The 18,991-nt window shown below is 35.4% G+C and overlaps 5 protein-coding genes across 6 annotated transcripts in view; 2 read left to right on the top strand and 3 right to left on the bottom strand.

Moving 5' to 3' along the window:
* The window catches only part of LOC129801718 (rhodanese domain-containing protein CG4456), an 887,636-nt gene that overhangs the window by 522,656 nt on the left and 345,989 nt on the right, over positions 1 to 18,991 (top strand). The gene's annotated exons all lie outside the window — the stretch shown is intronic.
* Positions 5,230 to 6,825, bottom strand: LOC129801700 (uncharacterized). The gene is made up of 2 exons (XM_055846983.1): positions 5,701 to 6,825; positions 5,230 to 5,635 (listed from the first exon to the last, which is right to left on the bottom strand). Exons 1-2 carry the CDS (start codon positions 6,654 to 6,656, stop codon positions 5,329 to 5,331), a joined length of 1,263 nt encoding a protein of 420 aa, XP_055702958.1. The 5' UTR covers positions 6,657 to 6,825; the 3' UTR covers positions 5,230 to 5,328.
* On the bottom strand, positions 6,892 to 12,606 carry LOC129801707 (peptidyl-prolyl cis-trans isomerase FKBP8). Of its 2 annotated transcripts, XR_008751721.1 has the most exons (6): positions 12,492 to 12,606; positions 12,165 to 12,327; positions 11,818 to 12,096; positions 11,673 to 11,755; positions 7,143 to 7,926; positions 6,892 to 7,065 (listed from the first exon to the last, which is right to left on the bottom strand). XR_008751721.1 is itself a non-coding variant. In XM_055846990.1 (5 exons), exons 2-5 carry the CDS (start codon positions 12,309 to 12,311, stop codon positions 7,323 to 7,325), a joined length of 1,113 nt encoding a protein of 370 aa, XP_055702965.1. In that variant the 5' UTR covers positions 12,312 to 12,327; positions 12,492 to 12,554; the 3' UTR covers positions 6,892 to 7,322. The 2 variants fall into 2 exon arrangements, 1 of the variants encoding a protein (XP_055702965.1); XM_055846990.1 differs by having other exon boundaries at positions 6,892 to 7,926; positions 12,492 to 12,554.
* LOC129801695 (lysosomal Pro-X carboxypeptidase) lies at positions 12,619 to 18,410 on the top strand. The gene is made up of 5 exons (XM_055846977.1): positions 12,619 to 12,799; positions 12,862 to 13,032; positions 16,960 to 17,716; positions 17,780 to 18,046; positions 18,113 to 18,410. The coding sequence occupies exons 1-5, from the start codon at positions 12,636 to 12,638 to the stop codon at positions 18,191 to 18,193; spliced, it is 1,440 nt and encodes a 479-aa protein (XP_055702952.1). The 5' UTR covers positions 12,619 to 12,635; the 3' UTR covers positions 18,194 to 18,410.
* Positions 18,048 to 18,954, bottom strand: LOC129801720 (trafficking protein particle complex subunit 1). Its single transcript, XM_055847010.1, has 4 exons — positions 18,776 to 18,954; positions 18,579 to 18,721; positions 18,384 to 18,450; positions 18,048 to 18,321 (listed from the first exon to the last, which is right to left on the bottom strand). Exons 1-4 carry the CDS (start codon positions 18,869 to 18,871, stop codon positions 18,190 to 18,192), a joined length of 438 nt encoding a protein of 145 aa, XP_055702985.1. The 5' UTR covers positions 18,872 to 18,954; the 3' UTR covers positions 18,048 to 18,189.

The following is an 18,991-nucleotide window of genomic DNA, read 5'->3' as shown; positions in this document are numbered from 1 at the left end:
GATTTTCAAAACATGTTCCGAATCTTTGTGTGTCATATACTGTATGTCACTTGTGCAACAATTCTTTAGATTCAAACTGCACTAATTGCTCCCCCGTGGAACATGTTTTTGAGAGCGACAGCAGCGGATCAGCGGTAGCAAAATTTTTAGATTATGTACTTACTTTTAGACCTATGCCCACTGTTGCTATCGCTCACAATGCCAAAGGCTATGATGGGCAGTTCATACTCGAAGAGCTGTGCCAGAGGGAAGAGAAGATCGAACCTGTTTTACAAGGTTGCAAAATATTATTTGCAAAAGTTAAGGGGGTCACATTTCTTGACTCTCTCTCCTTTATTCCCTTCCCTCTGTCACAATTCTCAAAGAGTTTTGGACTGCCCGAATGCGATAAGGGATATTATCCCTATAAATTCAACACCATGGAAAACCGCTCTTATATTGGACCTTATCCTCCAGTTGAAATGTACCCAATCGAATCTATGACCTCCCAGCAATATACTGAGTTTCTAGAATGGTATGAGCAAGTCAAAGAACTCCCCTTTGACAACCGTAAAGAGCTCATCCATTACTGCCGCCAAGATGTTAAAATCCTCATGAGGGGATGCCTCAACTTTATGCACTCCTTTATCGAAACCACATCTTTGAATCCATTCTTGCAGGCTATCACCATAGCTGACGCTGTGATGAAAGCCTACAGGAAAAATTACCTTACTCCCAATACCCTTGCTATTACTCCCAAAAACAATTATAATTCCAATTTCCTTCAAATGCAGAGCAAAATTTCTTTGAAATGGCTCGTGTATATGAAGGAAACTTCCCATCCTAATATAAAGTATGAGGTCAAAATTCGCGGTTCTCGATATATTGCTGATGGATATGATGAGGCCTCTAACACTGTGTATAGTTTTGAGGGTTGTTTCTTCCATGGGCATACATGCTTTTTAAATAGAGGGCATGCATTCTCGAAAAAGCCCAATGATAACATGCAGAGTCGTTATGAGGCTACTCTAAAACGATTGGATCACATTCGTCAATTGGGGTATAATCTTGTTTCAATATGGGAGTGTGAATTCCGTCGGATGTTAGAATCGGACCCTGTGCTTGCGGAGAGACTGAACAATCATCCTGAAGTCGTAGACTCGGGATTTGATTTGCGATCAGCGGTTTACGGGGGCCGAACTGAGGTTTTCCGCACATATTACAAATGTCGCCCCGGGGATAAAATTTATTACTATGACTTCACGTCACTCTACCCGTGGGCGAACAAATATTCGAAGTATTTTGTCGGGCACCCAAAAATTATCAAAGATATTCCAAGTCAGGAGGAAGTATTAAGGCATGATGGTGTGGTGAAATGCACCATTCTCCCACCAAAAGGCCTTTACATCCCCTGTCTTCCCTTTAGGTGCAATAACCGACTCTTCTTCCCTCTCTGTCGAAAATGTGCGGAAGATCTCAATACTGATCGATGTCTCCATTCAGACGATGAGAGATCCCTCACAGGAATATGGTCCATTGATGAAGTCCGTCTTGCAATTGATCATGGATACGTGATCACCAAGTGCTTTGAAGTCTGGTCATACAGAACTTCTCAATACAATCGCGAGACGGGTGAACGTGGACTATTTGCTGATTACGTCGATAATTTTCTCAAAATTAAGCAGGAAGCTAGTGGATGGCCCCCGGGAGTTGAATCCGAGTCTGATAAAGATAATTATATCCGCGAATTCTTTGAAAATGAGGGTATACAGCTTGATAAAGAAAACATACGTGTTAACAAAGGTATGCGTTCCCTTGCAAAAATAATGTTGAACAGTTTGTGGGGCAGATTCATAATGCGGGAGAATTTTACAAAAACTACAATCTGCAATTCTTCTGAGGAGTTGAATGATCTTCTCTCATCTGAAGCTATTGAGGTTGTACATTTTTATCCCGTAAGTGATACTCAAATTTTTGTTTCATGGAAGCACATTCATGATTCTGAGCCTCCATCGAAATATATAAATATGGGTGTTGGAATCTGTACCACAACCAATGCAAGGATCAGGCTGTACTCTGTATTATCAAAGATAGGAAATAATATTTTATATTGTGACACGGATTCAGTCATCTACATAGTCCCTGCAGGGGAAGAGAATCCTCTTTCCACCGGTAAATTTTTGGGAGAATTAACTGATGAATTGGCTGATTTCGGTGAGGGAGCCTTCATCGAAGAATTCGTGAGCACAGGGCCAAAAGCGTATGGCTTGAAAATCTATTCCCCATCTACAAACTCTTACAAATACAAAGTAGCGTGCAAGGGGATAACACTAAACAAGACTGTCGACAGAGATATAAATTTTGAAAGTTTAAAGTCCTTGGTCCTCTGCGACGATAAAGAAATTAAAGTAACTTATCCAAACAAAATTCAACGTCAGAAATATTTTAAAATTGTATCTGGACCCTCTTCAAAAACAGCCCAATTTACATTAATAAAGCGCCGTTGCATTGAAAATAATGAAACTTTACCATTTGGATTTTAGTTTTATATATGGAATAAGATTTTATTTTTAATTTTTTGTAAATAGATTATAACGGTTGAATAATTATTTTATATATCAGTAGAATAGGGTATATACTTTTAAATTTTGTTTAATAAATGTTTTTATATTGAAAATAAATATCTTTCAATGTCCACTGAATTGCAACGTTGATGTTTTTCCACTTTGAGTAGTTTACGATGTGAGGAAAAGACAGCAAGTATAAGAATATTTTTCTTTATTTTTAAGATCATAAAATTACATTTTATCCTTATCCAAATTTGTAGATGAATAAATTTTTTCAATATAGAAACTTATTTCGGTAAATAATCTGAAGTAATTTATCGGTGAACGATGTTCTACAGGAGGTGAAAATGAAGTAGCTTCGAGTTTATTTACTCCTGCTATTTTACATGTTTGTATATAATTCTCAAAATATTGTTTAATATAATTCTGAATTGAATGATTATAAATCAGAGTAACATTTATGAAATATTTTAAATTCATGAGACAATCAAATTCTTTTTCGTTTAAGAGAATTGTATTTCCATTTTGAGACAGCATTATTGGCTTCATATTTTCAACTTGAATGAAATTAAATTCCAAATTTTCAAATCTTGAATTTATATATCCAGCGTGCATGAAGTCTGTTTCACCATTCTTCAGGATATCTCTGATATTCGCCTCGCTGGAACACAGCATATTCCATGACTTTTGGGTAAAGTAAACAGTGTCAGATCCAAGCCAATAGTTTGTTGCAGAAATTTTCACGATCGGTGTAAATTCATGACTCCAGAATCCAACAGTGACAAAAGTAGTATTCAGATCATTTAAAAAGTACGTATATCCATTTAGAATAGTCATCTCAGTCAGTGGTCTAGGTTCCTTTTCCATAAATGGTCCAATATCCATGGAAATTGTCTCTGCAGCTGAACCCTGATCTGAAGTTCCTTCTTCTACATGTCCAGATTTCTTGTTTGAAGATTGTTTCGGTGTTATCTTTTTTTCACTTTGGTTTTTAGCAACTTTTTTACTCTTTAGTCTGAACAATCTTTCCCATCTTGGATTGTGTGTTACCCATAACTTCACTCTTTGAATTCTAGTGACAAACTGACAAAAGTCCTTATTTGATTTTATTGATATACGTTTCTAAAAAGTTTTTGTATTTTTCGATCGTTTGTATGTGTATTTGTGCCAAATATTCGGAGAAATTCGGACATAGACTTTCCTTTTGATCGAAAATACGCATACATACAGCAATATTGCCCACACACTGATGAAAACTCTGCCTGAAGTTGCTTCTTATTGTAAATAAGTATTCTATTCCGAAAATTTTGTCTAATAAATCGTGCTAAATATTTATTTTTTAGAAAACGGCCATATGAATCAAAAATTTCAACTGGATTATTATCTGTAGGAAGATAAATTGCAATCCAATGTTTACCGGGATGATGAGAGGGGGCCGTGTTGACGATGATTATAGAAGGAAATTTAACATTATATTTGGGAAGTTTGTCTATAGGATAAACTCCACCAAAAAGTTTTCTTGTGTAACTATTGTCAAGCAATTTTTCCCTCATTTGAAGAGTATTCATGATCAAATAATTTATTGCATTATCAATACCGCCTATTTATACTTATTGCCAAATTCACCAAGTAAGGCTTTCAAAATATTGTGAAATTCCACTCATCAAGACATTTTTTCCGTGTTGCCTTCCTCCGTCTGAAGGAATCAAATTCTTGCACTCTGCATACTCATTCACATATGATAGCGAGTGCGAAAAGGTCTCATATTGCAGTTGCATTTTTCCTCACTTGGACAGTGCATAGAGGAAAAATATTCTGAAGAATCTCACCTAAAATTTCATTTAACATCTCAAAAAGTTCAAAGCTCAAAAAGTTCAAGATGGCCACATCTAAAGCTCACAGCGTAAAGTCCAATATGGAGTCTGAAATGGATCAGATTTCAAACAACTGCATCGTACTCCATAGCCAATGAAAACGCTTCCCCAAACAGTATCGTGCTTTATAACCAATGAAAATGCTTCCCCAACAGTATTATGCTCCATACCCACAAACAAGCCACGCCCCCAAAACAGTATCGTGCTTTATAACCAATCAAAATGCTTCCTGCAACGGTATTGTGCTCCATATCCACATACAAAGCCACGCCCCCAAAACAGTATCGTGCTTTATAGCCAATCAAAATTCTCCCCCCCATCAGTATTGTGCACCATATCCACAGACAAGCCACGCCCATAAATCAGTATTGTGCTCCATATTCAGTTAAAATAATTAACAAAAATGGTGAAGAGCGGGAGGAGGGGAGGAGCGCGGAGCGGGGAAACAAGCCTGCACGTAGACCACCCACCAGAGCTATCGACGTGGCGGCACAAAACAGTATCGTGCTCCATGGAAAGCCACGCCCACAAAACAGTACTCTGCTTTATGCTTACTACTCTCGTGAATTCGAGCATTCTGCAAAGCTGGGACGCTTTGCCATCTCTTTTTTGGAAGACAAAGAAACGACAAATATCTTCTTGAAATTTTTGGTATAAAAACACATTATTTGTTAAATCCAGCCCAGAAAAATTTTAAAAAATAAATAGTTATGATGTTATGCTAAACGAGGTAAAGGAGAATAACATGATAAAGCATTTTTTTTTAAATTTCTTTTAAATTTTAAATAATCACTCCTTTCCTTATTTTTTTTGTTCGTTTTTTGCCAATATTTTAAGTTTTTAATGATTTAGGTTTAACTAGTAAGAGAACCCGAAGAGACAAAAATATTTCTGGGATTATATTTACGTTAAAAATGCTTGAAGTTTTCAAAGAATAACTTACATTTCGGGATGACTGAGAAGATTTTTTGAATCACTTCTGATTTTTCTGCTGTCTCCTGATCCTTTAAATTTTTGTCTTTAATCATCGCTTTCAGCATTTCCAGGCTAATCATAAGGAAAGCGTAACGTTCTGAGTCATGGGAGTAATTTGCATTCAACAGGCACTCGATGAATTGCGTATTCTTTCGCAGAGTACCAATGTTCTTCATGAAGGGTGTCGTGATTATTTTGTTGATCTCTTCAGCTCTGTCTGACTTCACTAGGAACTTTACACTAAAAACCGAAATATACTAAAAAATTATATTTAAAAAAAAAAACAATATTTTATCATTCCTTACGATTGTAGATAGAAGAGATTCTCGAGAATCATGAAGGAATGCGGAAGAAGGTCTCCAGGGAAGAATTCAATGATATTCGTAATTATTGAGAGGTAGAATGCAGTAATTTTGAGGATTTCCTGAGTATTTGCCGGATTTCTCTGTACAACATCCCGGATTTTTTCTCGGATTTGTTGGCAAATAAACTTGATAGGTGCCTGTAAGCACTCCACTGATCCTTTCACGTCCTTCTGTAGCTCTTTTTTGTTAGCAGAGATAATTTTATGAGTATTTTTCCAAGTATTTGTCCAGAGGGATGGATTAATTGATGGTGTAATTTCTCCAATGAAAAAAAGGATTTTCAAGATTTCGATGAGAAATTCTCTCTCTGAGGTGGTAAAATCAACAAAATATGTTATTTCTGGGCTAGATAACTTTCCCAGGATGAAGATATACAGCTCAGAAACTTGTTTAATCAATTTTTCAATCAGTTGTCTGATATTATTATAAGGAGAATCTCTGGAATCGCTTCTTTTCTTGAAGAACACAAAGATATCCGTGAGGATACTAAGGATGTTTATGTAAAAATCCTTGAGGGTCAGATGATAATTCGTCCAATTGAATTTCCTGGTAAAAAATTGTACTGTATTCTGTAGAGTTTCAATGATTATGAGAATCTTGTCAAGAATATCAATTAAATTATCCTTTAGACAGGAATTGAGATTTTGACTGACAAATTTCCGGATATGCGGAAGACATGTTTGGAGAATGCTCTGAGCCTGCTCCAAGAGTATTTTGTCGGCAATACCTCGCGTGGTAAAGAAGAAATTAATCACTTCTATATTCCCATCAATCGTGCCTTCGGATTGAGCATAAGATTTGCAGATATCAACCACGGAGGACACTGATACCTGTCCAAGTCGATCTTCCTGCACACAAGTCTTGAGATTCCGAAAGTCTCGGGCCTGGGTATTCATGATTTTCACTGATTTGATTTCTGAATCTTTTCGTGGTGATTGCAGATGCGAGATTATATCAGGAACATCACAATATTAAGTGAAAATTTGAAAAATTCTCGGAAAACACAAAACACACTCGAGTTTGTTCTTGTTGACAACGCGCTATCACTGAAAAGTGAGGTTATGATGAACGTATTTGAAATTTTTCCGTTGAAATATCCCTTCTTTTGCCCAAATGAAAATCAGAAAAAAATTGCAAAAAATCCATTGTAATATTTATTTTAAATATATGTACATTTCCTCTACCATCATCTAAATGCTTCTTGTATTGTGGAATGGAGAAAAGTGTGTGGCAAAAAGAAAGAAAAATAATTGATAGAACACTTTCACCTTTTCAAGCCACTTTTAGCGACTGACGTTGACTCTCCTGAACAATTAAAAAAAAATATATTTCAGCATAATAATTCCTTCCAAAGAGGTCTTTTTCAACAAGAAATAACTTACAGGAAAATATGTATGCATTTTTGGGGTAACATTTTTGGAGAAAAAGAACTTCAGATTTTTTTTTTGGTGAAGAAGTCAGATTGCATTTTTTCTGTGTTAGAGAATGTAAAAAATAATGGGTTTGTTTTCTTAGTTATTACTTATTACCGTTATTACCCTCTCGGAGATTGACAATTTCCCTTAGAAGTATTTGTATCTATACATGGCCACTCCTGCCACTCCTACTAACACTGTACCCAAAAGCAAGCCCCATGGTCGCCAATTTACCACAGTGCATGTGTCCACTTTTCTCTTGTCCTTCTGCTCCAATTTCTGGGCATGTCCCAGCATCTTCTGGTACAAATCCTTCTCATTGCGCATCTCTCGGCTCCGTTTGAGGATCAACTTGGCCAATTCCGTCTGGAAAGATTTATTTGTCGGATCAAGTGTTGCTGCTCGCTGGAAGATTGCAATGGCGCTATTTGTGTCTCCTTGAGCCTCCAGAATTTTGCCTTTGCGATAGAGAGCCTTCACATTTTCAGGCTGCACACGAAGAACATTCTCAATTGATTTTAGGGCTGTATCATAGGCTTGAATCTTTGTCTGAGCTGCTGCTAGGTTATTGTACACAAAGATTCGTAATTCCAGTAGCTCCTGCAGCTGACTGGTGGTAAAAGATTCGAGACTTGTCTCTGGAGAGCCTTCAGAATCGTCCAAATACTCAAGAGCGCGTCGATAGAGCTGAATGGCCAAATTGTACTCGGAACGATTGTACCAGAAATTTCCACGTTCCCTCTTGCGATTTCTAATAATAAAATAATCTTTGTAATTATAATAATAATTCAATCACAAGTTCAATTTTTCCAAGAAATCGTGACTGATAAAGACATTAAACAAGTTAAGGTATATGGCTAAGTCTTATGACTGAAGCCAGTGTATTAGTTAAGATATATTTAACATTTAGTCAAGAACTTGAATTTCATAATTAAATATTTTGTCGGAAAAGCATTTTGTGTTTAAAAAGGTTTCATAAATTTAATTTATCAAAATTTACACATTAAATTATTCAATAAAGAGGAATAGTAAAAAAATAAGTGATAAGCCTAGATAACCTTATTGTAGGTGAGATTCTTAATGTACAAAAGTCGGGAAACGTTATGTTCAGCGCACAATAACTTTTGTTTGTAAATATGTTTTCAAAATTTCCTATGAGTGCGAGCGAGGTGAAGATCTAGGTTTCAGTCACTCTCATTGAAATAACAAAAACATGTTTACATAGTTATTGTGCATTGGGCATTATATAGTAATTTCCATTAATAGTTGTGTTAATGTAGATATTTTGTATCTAAACCAAAACAAAATGTCTTGGATTTAAATAGACGGGGTATACTGACAGATATATGAAAATAGGCGCTATAGCTATAATCACCAAATTCGGTAAAATAGAACCAAAAATATGTTTTAAATTTAAAGAAATTGGACTTTCTATATCTCCGATTATAGTGAATTACAGAAAATCCATTCCATTTTTTTGGTCTCATCTTAACCTAAACTCTATAACAGTATAAATTCAGGCACAAAATACATAAACAGTAAATAATTAAATTTTGTTCAATAAACCTAAATCATAAATTATAGTTATAGGCTCCAGTAGGGGTAAGTACTCTCCCTTCGAACGTTCATGCCTTCGAATAAAGTGAATTTTCTTTTAGTTTTCCTAAGAGGCTTACATATTTCTATTAAATATTAGTTGGCTTATCATCAATTGATGATAATTCCTTGATAATTTAGTGTAAATCTCTTACGAAAAACAAAAGAAATTCACATTATTCGAAGGGAGAGCACTTTCCCCTACTGGTACATCTTTTATCACACGATTTGCATATGTGTATCTCCTTCTTTCGCACTGTTATTCTTCTTTTAAACATCACAACAAATTCAATTTAGCCCAATCGAATTTGGGATGTGAATTTTGATTTCATGAGATATTCCTGATCTAAAAGGTGTGCCGGAGCCATTAACATCTAATTGTTAAAACTGTACTAAAGTCAACACTTACATGATAATTTAACTGCTTAATAAAAGTTCTAACTAAAATGAATATAGAATACATGGAGTATATAATTTTGAATAGAATTTAAATTTATACTTTGAGATTTCCTCACTGTTTCAGAAGGGCAAAGAGAAAAGGAAGACCACAAAGAAGCAATAATTTGAACAATCAAGAGTACTGCAATGAGGTTTTTTTTTCTTGTGTCATCTGAAACAGTGAGGAATTATCAAGGTTCAAATTTAGATTCTGTTTAAAATTTACTCATTTGTACCCTTGCTTATTCAATTTAAAGCTTTAAAAATGTATTTAGAAAACTGCGATTAATTTTTTGGAGATAAAAGGAGGAGAAACTCTTTATTGCAGTTAAACTTTTTTCCCTTTTTATAAGAATGATTTGCTTAACGATTCATGATAATAATGAATCATACTGTCATGCATGTATGAAATTTATGAAACTACTCCAAACCCCCTACCACAGCACTATACTATTGGTGAATTTTATACTTGCAACGGAGGTGTTAACCGAGATTAAAGTAAAATGATCAGTTGAGATTTAAGTCAAAGTGGAAAATATTTGAAAGGCCGGTAAATATTTAACTCTTTAAAGACGATTGGAACACTGCACTGGTGTCCCACAGGATATTTTTGCAGATCTAACCGAGATTAAAGTAAAATGATCAGTTGAGATTTAAGTCAAAGTGGAAAATATTTGAAAGGCCGGTAAATATTTAACTCTTTAAAGACGATTGGAACACTGCACTGGTGTCCCACAGGATATTTTTGCAAATCTCCAGTTATTTGCTATATAGTGAATATTTAAACTCAAAAGTTAGGAATTTTCAAAATCGCATATTGATGAATTATTTTTTTAATCAAACACCTGGAAATTACAATAATTAAGCATTGTATTTCTCACAAAAAAGAAAATTATTATTCATTGGTATTTTGAGGAAAACTTCTTAGATGTTATGAGTTATATAGGTATCGATATCTGCAACAGTTGGATTTTCAAGGTTTTGAGGTTTTATTAATTTTGTTTAATAGTTTAATTTCACTGCTCGAACGCAGAAAGACATTTTTTTTTATTTTTAGATATGTTTTAAAGGTTACCCAGCTATGACCTAAAAAATATCGCCATCTTGAATTTTTGAAGGTCAAAGTATATTCACTCTAGCGTGCCTATTTATCAACTGATTTGATTAAATTTGGATTTTTTGAAAACGTCTTAAAATTTTCAATCCGGCTGTATCTGTCACAAATGATAATGAATCGGAAGAGTACCCGTAAATGACTTATCTTTTTTAAATATTCTTTTTTTTATATGAAAACTTGTAACCCAACTAAAGGCTAATCGGTAAGAGATACGAACATCTGATCTTCGGAGGATTCCCCCATAAGTCGACCAAAGGATCATTATTATATTTTTTATTTTCCCCTACCTCCCTCCATCCCTCCAACACTATGTTTTTTGGTTTATGTCGAAAACGGCTCTTACGATTTCTTTTATTTTTAGATATACATATTTTAAAGGCGAAGATGAGCATTTTGTACATGATCTAAAAAATATAGCCATCTTGATGTTTTTAAGGAAAAAGTTTTTACTGCTTTAGAGGGTCTATTTTTCAACCGATTTGGTTACATTTGGATTTTTTGGAAAGGTCTTGAAATCAGTAATGAATTGGTAAAATAACAATAAATTACTTATCTTTCTCATTATTTACATTTTTTTATTTGTCCGTATGCTTGTAACTCTTGCAACCCTGGCCAGAACATTCTAAAAGGCGCATTATCAGTAAGCACCAAAAGACCATGCGAGAAAAATAATACGCGTATAGCTCTATCTCAGTTCGAGCACTCCGCATGTTTGTTGATTTTATGTCACTAAAGTGTCTTGTTAAGAGAAAAACTTTAATCCCTTATAGCTTGTTTCAGGTATAAGTCAGGTTTTCCTTGTTTGAGAAAGTGGAGTTACAAAAATCTCCTATCAATTTATACGAAATGGCTTCTACATTTTTAAATTAAAAAAATTACAATTAAATTTATTTCTTATAAAATAAGTCCCTAGCGATGGTTTTACGTATATTCGGTGTTAGAAGAAGTATTGGCACATAACTAGATTTTCATGATTTACCCTAATCGTCAAATTCTGATATTTAAGCTTTAAGGATGGGATAGCCGAGATATTTTTTAGGCATAATGGTCTTAATGAAGCAGTTACGAAAATAATTTTGGCAAAGTTCGAGCCCAATCAGAGTACATGCAATTTTGGGACGATTACAATATCTGGGATTATTAAGAAAACACCTGCCTAATATTGATGATGCATCTATAAATTGTTTTTCAAAAAACATGTTAAGAATTTCAAGGATTCGTTCGTGCTTAATTAAATATTAAACAATTCCAGCATTCGAATTTAAAATAATTGAATAGTTTTATCTTGTTAGTGTTACAATAATTATTAATTTATTATTAAAAAAAAATGATGGTAGCAAACTTACCCAATAATTTTACGATTTTCGAATGTCTTGGTCTGGGATTCATCTTCAGGCTCACAGGAAATAAGCTGAACTGTGTAACTGATCTGTAAATTTTATTATACTCATAAGTGATGTCTAAAATAAAATGGAAATCAATGACGATTACCGTGGAGTCTGGCGGGATATTCCTTGTCGTATCTCTGTCATTCTTAAGACCCAAAGATCCATAGGCAAAGCGAGGGCTTACAACAACTTCAGCTTTCTCTCCTGGATACATGAGTGCTAGGGTCATATCCAGTCCCTGACAGACCTCGTGTTCGCCGACATTTATAAGAAAATTTTCCTCTTTCTCCACAACAGTTCCATCTTCTAGTTTGCCCTCAAATGTGATCTTACAGACATCACCTGTTAGAGGTTTCTGTTCTTCTTTGCCCTTAATTATCACCTGCAATATATTTTTTTTTAATAATTAAAATTTTAAAACAAGAGTTAAGAAATAAAAATGCAAGTCACCTTCTTGGTCAACTGTCCATTGCCCAAAATGTCCATGACATCTTCCTGAACTTTCTCCTCTGGCTTCTCGGGCAATTTCTCCAGTTCTGCCGCTGTACTGGTCAAGTCCTCAAAGGAACTATTACTACTGGATTTGTCTTGATCCATTCTCAAGTAAATAAACCTGGAAGTGTAGTAAAAATCAGAAAAATTCCAGGAAATTAGAGAAAATTCCAGAAGCCCTTTAAAACCAAACTTCTCCGCATGATATGCACAAAATATATATGGTGTTTTTCTGATATTATTTATAAATATCAATAATAGGATCATAAAGTAGATAATACTTACAAAAAAATGAAACACAATTGCAAAAAACCCGAGTTTTAGCCAAAAATGAATATTTGAATGAAAAAAATCGACCCCCTAAAAATTTCGCCGTCAAGCGTCACTTTGGTTTTTTCAGTGTTTTCTAGCAGTTTGTGGTAGTGCAACATGGAGCCGAATCAAATAAACTCTCGTCTATTCTGTCTAATTTTTGCGTTTTTATCTATTTCTGGGATTGATTCCTCTTTGGGAGAGTATTTATACACAACTCAGTGGCTTGAGGTACCTGTGGATCATTTTGGGTTTGCTAATAATGATACATTTAAATTGAGGTAAAATTGTTTCCTTTTATTGAAATTACAATTGCCAAAATATTATTCACATTTCTCTTTAGATATCTCAAAAATGATACATATGCAACTGAACCCAATGCTGCTGCCATCCTGTTTTACACAGGAAATGAGGGAGACATTGAACTGTTTGCCCAGAACACAGGATTCATGTGGGATGCAGTAAGTGACCGAAACAACGGACTCAATGCTGAGCTCATTTTTGCCGAGCACAGGTCAGTCTTAGGGTCATATTTTCAATTGAACCTCGATAATAGAATATAATTATAATCTTTCTCAATTCCACTTTGTTTACCAATAATTCCGTTAATCGCTGGGAGTGAAATATTTCTTGCTAATTTAGTCATAGTGCTTAATTATACCCGGTTGACCATATAAATACCGGTGTTACCGGTATATATTGCTAGTTAGACAAACCTAAGAACAAAAATAGACTCAGGTTGATCCTCGAGAAGATTTAGAATTTAGGCTGTAAAATTTGGCAGTAAAGATTTATTCCAAGCAGCCTTACACTGAGGGCTTAGAATAATCGATTGCAGGTCCTTTACGTCTTAATTCTTTATTGTCAAATTTCACAAAAAAAAATGAATATCTCGTTACCTGAACGTCCGATGAGCACCAAAGTGTCACCAGTTTTATTTCGATTTCAATCTCAGAAACAAATCAACTTTCGAAGTAAAAATATTCGTAGTCAACTTAGAATAGTATGGAACTGATACGTCGATATCTTTCCGTAATGGGGGAAATGTAGGTAATAGTATTTTTTTTTAAATATAGTGTTAAAAATAAGTGTTTTAAGATTTTTATAGTCGTAAAACACACATTTTTAGGTCTTAAAAACTTATTTTAGTATTTAATTTGTGAGAAGGGGGGGGGGACATTTTTTTCAATTAAAAAAAATGTTTTTTAAAGAAAATTTGCCATATCATTGTCGGCAGAAACATCAAATAAAAAATGCTATTTTTGACGAAAATTGCTTCTAAAGTATGTGGACACCATTATAGTGTAGACGTTATTTTTCGCATATACAAAATAAGGAGGGGTGGGGAACGTAAAATGGTAAGAATTCCCTAGATAGAGAATTAACAAAACAATTGCCTTAACTAGAAGTCGATCCTGAAGCTTCAAATAGACTCAGAATCAACCTACAAAAATATCTAGTTTATAAATTTGACGGTAAGTATTAGGTAAATAGAAATTTGTACAAAGGATCTGATTGAGGCCTCAGTAGATCGGTGGATAGAGTAGTGTCTTTATGACTATGAGGTTTCGGGTTGAGTCTAGTGTAGGTGGGTAAGTTTTTTCAGCTAGCTGTCTCGAATTCGACTAATAAATGCGAATGGTAAACTAATGTAATTGACAATTAACCGCATGAACCGTCTTAAAAGATAGGTTGGTATAAAAACCCAGTTTCGACATGCAGAGTTCAATATAATACAAATAATACACATTCAGTGCACAAATCCAAGTCCGAGGTAGGTTATTATATAAAGCGATATTATGTATCAGAACGCATATGGAGCTGTGTGATACAGCACGTTCATAGCCTTGGGATTTAAGATAGAACATAAGGAGTGCATAATAGGCCTAAAGTGACCTGGCTGCAGTAGGAAGAAAATCAGCCCATAAACAAATTTTATGCAAAGGACCTCTCTAAGTTTAAACCATGATCCTAAGGTAGTCTTCAAGACTGTCTAGATAGCGAAGGTCTCTAAATCCTAAATAGTATAATTTTATTGGTTCTTTCAGACACTAATGGATGATTTGCTTTTTATATGTACAGTACACTCTCGCTCAATCGGGCGAAAAATTTTTTTGACAATTTTCACGTTTAATTATGAAGCTAATTTGCTCAAATTCGCTGTAGTTCTTCCTATTTTATCGCGATTCTTTATAATTGAGCGCTTTTTGTGGAATTTGCAAAGGCTTTGACGCCTAAATCTATCGATAAACCGGATGACATTTTGCCCCAAATGCCCAATTGAAAGATAGTCTACTATAATCCTAAGTCAAAATTTTCCAAAAAATCCTGACTCATAAGAAATTAGTGAAGTCTAGCCATATGGCTAAGCCTTAGAACTGAAACCTTATAACCTCCCACTAGTGATAGTTTCACCTATTCCTAAGGATAAATATTCTCGAGGATCAGCTTGAGAATTAGAACTTTAGTTACTTTGTAATGAAAGGGACAGATAATCCTAACCGGCTTATGTAGGTGAGATTCTTAACGTGAGCTAACTCGGAGTGCATGCAAATTCGATTTAGAGCTGAAGTTGGGAGACGGCATTCAGTTATCTTGAATCAAATTCGTGAATTATACAAATTTTGTATTTAAACCAAAATATCAAGGACTTGGATGAACTGACAGAAAAGTGTTATATGGGTGAAATGTAGACCAGAATGTTCTCTATAATTTTCTCATAGAACATGATCTCATCGATTACTCAGAAGCCAAGATAAGCGAGGTTTTTTGTTTCTTAACTCGTTTTTTCATCCAGAGTTCCCCAAGTAGTCATTTGTTGAACTTCAACTATATCAAAGAATTGTTGTATTTTGCGGGACTTTCCATTTAAACCCCTATTTTAAGTGTCTTGGTGGAGTAGAGGCAGTCAAATTGGCATCTGAGTGATTTCAAAGCGTTATTATGGGAAAAATCAATTTTTTCACACTTAAACGGCAAAATCGGAGTGATAGCGTAGTCTGAGTGGAAAATGATGTATGGACGAAATATAGAGACAAATGTGCTCTACAATTATGTCGAAGTAATCATCAAAATCGGTTCAGCGACAGTCGAGATAATTGAGGTTATGTGATATTGAAATTGGTTTTTCGACTGTGGCGCCCCTGGTGTTGGTCCCACGAAGTTCAAATATTCTAGAAAGTTGTAGCATTTGGTGAGATCTTTCGTTTAAGCCCTCATTCATCAAAATCGGTCACATAGAACCGGAGATATGATTTTTTGAATTTCGTGAACTTTGACCCCTCATATCTCCGGTTCTATTGAAACCACAGCGCACATACGCACCATTTTGGAAACGTCCTAGACTGGACTACAACATACTAAAATTTCATTAACTTGCACAATACCGTTTTTGAGAAAAGTGACTTTGAATTTCGATGAATTTTGACGCTATCACAGCGCCACCTGTGGTGACTTTTTAAACTTCTATCTGAAAGTGCTCATCGAGACGAAACCAAAAAGGTAAAATTTAGGTCGCTATGTTAATTAAAACCGGAGATAGAGGCCGGTCAATGTTCGAACTTTGACCCCTTATAGCTCGGGTCAGGGGTTATGGATCGACTTAAGGTTTTTTTTGTTTGATAGGTATAATCAACGGCTACAACATACTAAAATTTCAGCCCGATTGCATAAGGAATTTTTGAGTTATTTAACTTTTAAGATTTAAAAATTTTCTTTTTAAAAAAAGCGCCCCTAGCGGTGGTTTTATGAACTTGCGATGTTAGAAGGGGAAGTGGCATTTCACGAGATCTTTCCAAAAAGCCCTCACATTTTAAATTCTGACAATTAGAACCGGAGTTATGGCCATTTTAAGAAATTTTTTTTGGACCCTTATAGCTCGGGTCAGGGGGGTCGGGGGACCTCAAGTTTGGTATTGATGGAAAGCTCTAAGGCCCAGCTATAACATACTAAAATTTGAGCCCGCTCGATGCCATAGGGGCGGAGCTATTGAGAAAACAAAAAAAGGGGGGTCTTCAAAATGGCGGAAGGAGGGGTGGGGGGTGGGGGGTCTATGCACCAAGTTGCAATTTTCATACGATATATAACCTTTGCCGAAAACCGCAAGTCGATATCTTTTTTAGTTTAGGAGCTATTAAGCTCCAAAGAGCGGCCGGACGGCCGGCCGGCCGGCCGGCCGGCCGGGAACGTAACTTAGCCCCCCATATATTCGTGATCAGGAAGTGGCGAAACACATTTTGGCCAAGTTTGAGCGCGATCGGACGACATGAAATTTTGTTAGGATTATAGTAGGTGAGATTGTTAAGAATCTCACCTAATATTTCCTTATGAGTCATGGTAAGCTTTCTTCATCGGGAAATATTAGAACGGTGCAAATTGTCTGTGTTTATCACACTAATAGATAAATTAACTTAGAATTATAAATTGAATGTCTAATTTTCAGATACTATGGTCAATCTCTTCCTTACGGCAACAAATCATATGATTCTGCAAAGCAATTGGGCTATTTGTCATCTGAACAAGCTCTCGCAGACTTTGCTTCCATATTGCAAGAAATAAATCCTGGCAACCGACGCCCCGTTATTGCAATTGGTGGATCCTATGGTGGAATGTTGGCTGCTTGGTTCCGAATGAAATATCCTCATATGGTTTTGGGTGCGATTGCTGCTTCAGCTCCTGTTCTTCAATTTAAAGATATCACTCCCTGCGGAGTGTACAATAGAATACTCACGTCGGTGTTTGCGAATGCTTATTCAAAAGATTGCTCAGAAAATATTCGGAAATCGTGGAAAATTCTGAAAACGCGTGCAGAAACTGATGATGGAAGAGCTTTTCTTAAGCGTCAATTCAATCTTTGTGCAAATCTCACGAAGCACGAAGATGTTGACCAACTATTGGATTATCTAACAGAGATGTACAGTAATTTGGCAATGGCCAATTATCCATATGAAGCGAATTTTTTGGCACCATTGCCTGCAAATCCTGTGAGGGAGTTTTGTTGGCGTTTCAAGGGAGATAATTTGAATGACACACAATTGATCCAATCCCTGGCTAGTGCTGTCATTGTGTATTCAAATTTTACTGGAAGAGTTAAGTGTTTGGATATTAATGAGACTGCAACGGATCGTTTGGGTACTAGAGGATGGGATTTTCAGGCATGCACGGAAATGGTGATGCCCATGTGTAGTAACGGAGTAAAGGTTTGTTTTAAAGATAAATTACATTCAAAGATGTAAGAAAGCTTATGAATATTTCTCTTGAAGGATATGTTTGAACCGGAAGATTGGGACTTTAAAAAATACTCTGATGAATGCTTCAAAAAGCTCGGGGTTCGTCCACGTACTGAAGTTGAAATGATAACTCGATATGGAGGAAATCAAATTAACACAGCCACAAACATTGTGTTTAGCAATGGTTTGTTGGATCCATGGAGTGGAGCTGGTGTCTTGAGGACTCCAAACAATCGTGTAAAGATTGTAATAATTCCCGAGGGTGCCCATCATATTGATTTACGTGCTAAAAATAATAATGTGAGTTATATGGATTTATTTTGAATGATCTTTTGTGGAAAGTCAATGAGTTTCTGTCTTTGTCAGGATCCTCAATCTGTGATAATGGCTCGTCAGATCCATCTTGACACGATCAAGGAATGGATATCACAGAGATATGGAGCCTAAATACTCTTGATGCCGCCGTAGAATGTTGATTGTTTGATAAACTCATCGCACTTTGCCTTAAAAAGCTCAGATGTGATGGGTTTTTCAGGGAGGCAGAAAGGATTTTTCACAACATACTCCAACCATATCTGGAAATATCAATATTAGCTCTCTAAAAATTTTTTATATAAATATTTTCTCCATGGGATACCTTCAAATAGAATTGATTCATAAAGTCTTTTATGCCTGTTGATGCTGTATCTGTGTTCATGACGAACCTGGAAGGTTAAAATTAGAATCTCTTATTTGATGACTTACGTATTGGGTAAAGAATTTTCATGAATGGTCAGCTGGGTTGAGGTTTGGAAGTTGGAAAATTAACCGGAATCATGAATTTATAAGTTACTTAAGTCCGGATGAAGTTTCTAAGATGTGAAGAGCATTCTTGTTGGTCTTGTAGTGCATGTAGCCATCTCGTATATCCGTAGGTGAGATTTTATTGACAAAAGACTTCATTGAGTAAATCATTCCGTACATCAACTTGGCCTCCTAAAGAAATAAACAATTTGGAGATCATTTTTACATTAATGGCAATTATCTCACCTCTTCGCATGTAATTCCTGATTGCTTGAGTCTTGTCCATTCTTGGTAATATAGCAAATTTCCTTGTTTGTCGAATATATAGAAATTGTAAATCATTTTCTTTGCAAAATGGCAAAACACGGAGGAAACAAATTATGTTTACTACATATGATGGCCGCTGTTGATAAGATTCTAAAATTCTTGCAGTTCGCCGCTTAATGACATTGAGAGGGGATA

The sequence above is a fragment of the Phlebotomus papatasi genome, chromosome 2, assembly GCF_024763615.1.
Source record: "Phlebotomus papatasi isolate M1 chromosome 2, Ppap_2.1, whole genome shotgun sequence".
Lineage (NCBI taxonomy): Eukaryota > Metazoa > Arthropoda > Insecta > Diptera > Psychodidae > Phlebotomus > Phlebotomus papatasi.
The sequence above is the reverse complement of the archived record's forward strand: the minus strand, read 5'-3'. Positions and strand labels throughout refer to the sequence as shown.

Coding starts and splice junctions, on each gene's coding strand:
- LOC129801700 (XM_055846983.1), bottom strand. CDS start 6,656: ATGAATACCCAGGCCCGAGACTTTCGGAATCTCAAGACTTGTGTGCAG. Junction 5,636..5,700: donor AATCTCTTCTATCTACAATC/GTAAGGAATGAT, acceptor TTCGGTTTTTAG/TGTAAAGTTCCTAGTGAAGT.
- LOC129801707 (XM_055846990.1), bottom strand. CDS start 12,311: ATGGATCAAGACAAATCCAGTAGTAATAGTTCCTTTGAGGACTTGACC. Junction 12,097..12,164: donor ATGGACAGTTGACCAAGAAG/GTGACTTGCATT, acceptor AATATATTGCAG/GTGATAATTAAGGGCAAAGA. Junction 7,927..11,672: donor GAAAATCGTAAAATTATTGG/GTAAGTTTGCTA, acceptor TTTTATTATTAG/AAATCGCAAGAGGGAACGTG.
- LOC129801695 (XM_055846977.1), top strand. CDS start 12,636: ATGGAGCCGAATCAAATAAACTCTCGTCTATTCTGTCTAATTTTTGCG. Junction 17,717..17,779: donor TGTGTAGTAACGGAGTAAAG/GTTTGTTTTAAA, acceptor TTTCTCTTGAAG/GATATGTTTGAACCGGAAGA. Junction 18,047..18,112: donor TACGTGCTAAAAATAATAAT/GTGAGTTATATG, acceptor TGTCTTTGTCAG/GATCCTCAATCTGTGATAAT.
- LOC129801720 (XM_055847010.1), bottom strand. CDS start 18,871: ATGATTTACAATTTCTATATATTCGACAAACAAGGAAATTTGCTATAT. Junction 18,722..18,775: donor CAGGAATTACATGCGAAGAG/GTGAGATAATTG, acceptor TTATTTCTTTAG/GAGGCCAAGTTGATGTACGG. Junction 18,322..18,383: donor TGAATCAATTCTATTTGAAG/GTATCCCATGGA, acceptor TGATATTTCCAG/ATATGGTTGGAGTATGTTGT.